At 41.0% G+C, this 5,869-nt stretch overlaps 1 protein-coding gene across 1 annotated transcript; it reads left to right on the top strand.

Moving 5' to 3' along the window:
• The first annotated feature begins 609 nt into the window (after positions 1–609).
• LOC121788712 (leucine-rich repeat extensin-like protein 5) lies at positions 610–1,284 on the top strand. The gene has a single exon (XM_042187331.1). It carries the CDS (start codon positions 610–612, stop codon positions 1,282–1,284), a length of 675 nt encoding a protein of 224 aa, XP_042043265.1.
• Positions 1,285–5,869: the final 4,585 nt, after the last annotated feature.

Here is a 5,869-nt window from a genome sequence, read left to right on the forward strand (position 1 = left end):
GATCAAGCAACAAATTCTAAATCTATTAATTTAATCAAGTGACATCCCAGGGGAACCCGGTCAAATCCTTGGAGTTAGTGTAAATAGTTTTTCGAGTTAGTTTTTTATTTCTTAGAAAAATAAAGTCGGAAGTGGAGAAAAGAAACTGATCAAGTGGAATTATGTGAATTTTCATCTGGATTTAATTGTCCACTTGATCAGTGCAATGTGAGTTAACCAGTGGCCACAATGATTTAATTGATCAGGGACAGGTGATGATATGACGCATGCATTCATTGGAGAGGCATCAGGCGGTGCCAACTGTCGCAGTGAAAGGACGTCCTAGGGAGAAGGAGGAAGCGTATCAGAGAAGCTAAGCCAGCTGACACTCTGAAAAGGCGCACCTGTACGTGAAGAGTCGCAGAGTACGTGAACAGTCGCAGGGATCTCAACCTTTAGAGATCCCAACAGTCGTGATATCAGTATAATAGGCAGATCTCATAGCCGAATTTCACTTTCAACCAAAAGCGACTACAGTTCATTCATTTTACTCTCTCCATACCACTCCAAGTTCCGAACCCTTGCCTAGAACATTTTCTCCGCCAGCACTCATCACTATTACCAGCAAGAATGTTAATCAAGCAAATTCCAGCTTCATCCTCATCCTCAGATGTCGGTGCCGAGAGTGGCGACCGAGAAACCTCGATCCAAGCCCATACTGAAAACCCTAATCCTTCTACTCCAATCACCCCTTCACCACAAACCAGCGCCGCCGCTCCACCTCCAGCGGTAGATGAAGAAACCCTGCGGCGCCTCGATAAAATCCTCCGAAGTATACCCTCCGAGCTGGACGATGCAGCCGCCTACGCCGTACTCAAAGCTAAACTTGGGATTTCCCGGTCTAAAGGTCCTACTTCACCTTCTGAAATAAAAATCCTTCCTAGCTCTCCTATATCACCTTCACCAACTACCATCCAACCTTCCCCACCGTCTCTTCCCAAAACCACATCTACCGCCCAACCTCCACCTACATTCCCCATTCCTAGCTCTCCTACATCACCTCCACCTTCATCCCCCATCCAGCAAATGCAAACCAGTGAGGATACCTCTGACAAGGAAGGTTGGGGGGAGAATTATGGGCAGCCATTTGCTATTCCGTCGCCAGGAAGCAGTGGCGCCTCTACTTCGATCCATGAGCCGCAATTGACTAAGGGCAGCGATGTTAACGACGAGGAAGTAGAGGACTTACGCCCATTGTTCGACTATGGGGAGGCGGAGAGAGAGGAGGGACCACCACTCCGTTAGACGCGCCGTATGACAACGGACCGACTCCTGGAGAAAGCCAAAACCCTGAAAACCTGAGAAGATGAGGAAACGGCTGTGCAGAGGCCCCACACAGAACGACTGCTGGTAGATGAAGAGGAGCCGGAGGAACCAGAGAGCCAAGAGGCCGTTGAAGAGAAGGAGGCTGAGGAGGACAGCCTTCAGAGGAGAGAGAGAAAGAGAAAAGGGAAGTGTTCTTCCTCCTCCAAAGAAGGGCCGTTCCGCCAACGTGGGGGTAGTCATTACAGATGCCTCTGAACCCGCCTCCCCACTGCCGAGAGAAAGAGATGAGGGCAGCGCTTCGAAGGAACAAGAGTTACGCTGGACCCGAACTTCTATGAGGCAACAAGGGAGGCCTGCAACATCTCCTTCCACCACCTACTCTCCTTAGCATGTGGCTTTGATCGCTACTCTTCTCCAACAAATGTTGGAATTTGACGATCCCAAGTTGCAGGAGGAGGTTCACCAAAGGGTGACCCCTCAGAAGAGGTTGAAGGCAGGAAAGATGCTTCTCCAGCCGTCCCTGGACAAGATTGAGATGAAGGAGAGGTTCACCGCCTACATTGCCGGCATCGGATTTGAATGGTTGCTAGAGGTCGATGAGACCCCTGTGCCGGAGGACCTGGCCAAGGAGTTTTTCACATCCTTTCGATTCACCGGAAGCTCAGACCTGAACGACAGAAGTGTCTCCTTTAGGGTCTTTGGCCAGGACTAGCTGATGAGTCTAAACGAATTCTCCATCCGGATGAGCCTCTACAAAGAACGCCAGGTGGCTGACGGGGTCTTGGTTGGGCGCGACATCGGTCTCCCTCAAAGGAAACCCAAGTTTGATCAACAGGTCATCTGGAAAGCCATATGCAACGGGCGTGCCCCTACCTTTGTAGCCTCTGAATCCAGAGGTCATCGCATTGCTGATCCTGCCCTCCGCCTGGCCCAGATCTACCTAGCCTGTAATCTCCTCGGACAATGCAATACGCTGTCAATCATTACCATGTCCGAACTCTACTTTATGTGGAGTATGAGAGAGTAGAGGTAAGGTCCACCTGGGATTCTGGTTGGCATATGTCATCAATCAAATCGCTACCCGCGTTGGCCGCCATCTTAACGTCTGCCACCTCCTCGGAGCCTATTTGAGGAGAAACTGGATTGTGGAGTGTGCCGGACGTCCCATCCTTTGCCCCAGTCCTGAATTGTTTAACCTTGATTTCTTTGTTAGAACTCAGGTACTGTAGAAAACGCAAGGAGGGGGCTTTCAATTATATGCAGCTGGCCGGCGTGAGCAACAGAGAAGCCAACCCAGAAGGAGGACAAGGCTGGAGGAGACCTCAGCAACCCTTACCGAAGGAGAAAATGACGATACACATCAGGCGCCCACTCCGAGGATGGAGTGAGAGGAGGCTGCAAGTGCTGACGACGCATGGAAGCTCCGAATGGAGCAGAGTTGATGCATCTGATGGAGAATTCAAGTACTCAACTGGTCCTGCTGGCCAGGTTGTTGGAAACCACCCACGACCAAACCCATGCCAGGCAATCATCACCTCCCTCTACAAGCTCTCCTCCAACTCGGTGCCCATCATCCTTTAGGCAACCCTCAGCATCTCCCAGTCAGCCCCCCAAGAAGCATTGAGTACAACCCCTCCCCCCCCCGATCTCTACTCATTTCATGTTCCAAAACAGTTTTATTTTTATTCGCTTTTGGTATGTATAACTGATATTCTGCTCCATATCACACTTAGACCTATGTTGGGTCTAAGTGTGAGAAGTATGCATGCCTGTTTTTTGCTATCTGTTTTGTCTACCTGTCTATCTTTGTTTTTGTTTGTTGTTTTTCGTTTTTGGTATGTATAACTGATATTTTGCTATCTGTTTTGTCTACCTGTCTATCTTTGTTTTTGTTTGTTGTTTTTCATTTTTGGTATGTATAACTGAGAAGAGGGGTCAAAGAGATAAAATATTTCAAAGGGATAGCAATAGAATAGTCGAAATAAAAGGGTAGCCGGGTTGATCAAGTTAGGCGACCGGGTTGATCAAGTTATAAAAAAAAATTACGAGAAAAGTTGAGAAAAAAAGCGGGCAGGAAAAAGTTGTAACATGACCCGGAAAGTCGGAAGTTAGGAAATAAGCCAAAAATTTAAAAAGGCTAATGATCGATTTTTGACCAAAGTAAGTATCCAGTAGAAAACTAAATATCCCAACTTGATCCAGCAAGTCTAGTCAGATCTTTGATCCTTTGACTCATTAGATTTTCTTTTTATAGTTTAAAATTTTGAATTTTTCAACTTAGCACCCCTAGGACCCTACCCTAATGCACTACTACCCTTAAGCCCCATTACACCCGAAACAAAGACCTTAAGGAACTATCTTGTGCAGTCCGATTCGAGGTATTAAATTTGTGGCAATACCGAGTGAACAATCCTAACATCTCTGGTGAGAAATGAGTGACTGAGTGAATCAACGGTGGTTTAAAATTGAGCAGTCTTTACAAACTGACACCTTGATCAAGCAAACGCAAAAGAGAAGACACATAATCAACGGTGGTGAGAAATGAACGTTAGTAATGAAGTAAATATGGTCTTTTATTGAAACACAGTAATAATACAAGAAGTTAACTGCGTTAAACGTCAAGCGGTTGTAATGAACTTGTTACTTCATTAAAATAGGTTATTACTTCATTCATTCATCTAGGTTATTACTTTAAGGGATTCTTGAGCATATGAGGAAGCGAGATCACTACTTCATTCATATGTGCATTTACTTCATTCGACAAGTATACCACTTCATCACAATAAAATTTTACTTTATTGAACTTCAATTGGGTTATTACTTCAGTCCATTACCTTATTAAATGAGGTTATAACTTCATCAACATTGACATACATCATAAGAATTGAACCGTGTTGTATGCATAGTTTGCGAAAAATTATATTTGTAATGAACTAAATAAAGTACTTGATGAAGTTATAACCACATTTAATGAAGTAATTAACCACTGAAATGAAGTATCAAATTATTCATTCCAGTATCGTACTTCATTCATGTTGTTATTTACTTCATTCCAGTTGTTTATTACTTCACTACACTTTGAATTTGAATCTATTTAAAATTTTGGCACACATTAAATCAAATAGACTATATGAAGTGTTTTATTAATGAAGTATTTATTCTTTATTATGATGTATTCGTATGCTAAGACTGAACCTGCCTATTAATCATCCTTGTATGTTCAATACTTCAATGTCATAGTTTATTACTTAATTCCACTAGTTTATTACTTCATTCTAGTAATTTATCGTCATCCAGTTTGATTGAGAAGAATTTCTGGTGGAAATCGTCGGTGTAGATTGAAGGAATTTTGGGGAGTAGAGAAGAACAATTGGAGAACTGTGTTTTATGTATAGTTTGCGAAGAATTAATATTGTAATGAACTAAATAACGAACTTGATGAAGTTATAACCTCAAATAATGAAGTGATATGAACATAATGGTATTATATGCATAGTTTGTGAAGAATTATAATTTTAATGAACTAAATAACACACTTGATGGAGTAATAACATCAAGTAATGAAGTAATATGAATTGAACCGTATTGTATGCATAGTTTGCGAAAAATTATATTTGTAATGAACTAAATAACGTACTTGATGAAGTTATAACCACATGTAATGAAGTAATTAACCACTGAAATGAAGTATCAAAACTATTGGAATGAATTAACAAATTACAAACAAATAAATGTATCAATATATTGTCAGAAAACAAATAAATGAAGTAATAAATTACAAACTAATAGATGAAGTGATGGAACTATCTGAATTAAGTGATAACTTGGCTAAATGAAGTAATATATAATGAATGAGTAATATTAGAAATGAAAAGAATCAAATGACTATTAATATTGACGTATGACATATTATACTAATAAATTAAAAAATACCAGAGCATAACTTATTTCCAGTAGGTATTACTTCATTTTAGTAGGTGTTTACTTCATTCCAATAGGTTTATTACTTCAATCCAGTACGTAATAAATTGAAGATGAATATATTTTTACTTCATTCTAGTACGTTTGTACTAAATTCAAGTAAGTGTATTACTTCATTCCATCCATTACGTAATAAATTGGAAATGAACATGTTTTTACTTTATTTTGGTAGGTTTATTACTTCATTCAAATGTGTCATTACTTAATTCAAATAGGATTTTAGTTCATTCCAATAGGTTTTCACATAATTCAACACATGTTTCTTTCAAATTCATTGAACAAGGTTTTTTATTTTATTCACTATAAATAATACTACAATTTATTACAGTGGGTTTATTACTTCATTCTAAAAAGTTAATACTTCATTATACTAGGTTTTTACTTCATCCAGTAGGACTCCAAATTCTTCTACAAATACTTCGTTTCAAATGCCGTGAGAGTGACGGCAGCACATCCCTCTACCCTTGCACTTTCCGTGACAGCACCTCCTCCGTCTCCGACGATTACACCGCCTTTGTTAAATCCTACGCTAGGCTACTCGACGAAGCACTAGACGTACACGCATTCATTTATACCAATGGAG

This window comes from Salvia splendens, unplaced genomic scaffold (genome assembly GCF_004379255.2).
Source record: "Salvia splendens isolate huo1 unplaced genomic scaffold, SspV2 ctg1123, whole genome shotgun sequence".
NCBI lineage: Eukaryota > Viridiplantae > Streptophyta > Magnoliopsida > Lamiales > Lamiaceae > Salvia > Salvia splendens.

Excerpts from the sequence above, each read along its gene's own strand:
- LOC121788712 (XM_042187331.1), top strand. The coding sequence starts at position 610 with ATGTTAATCAAGCAAATTCCAGCTTCATCCTCATCCTCAGATGTCGGT.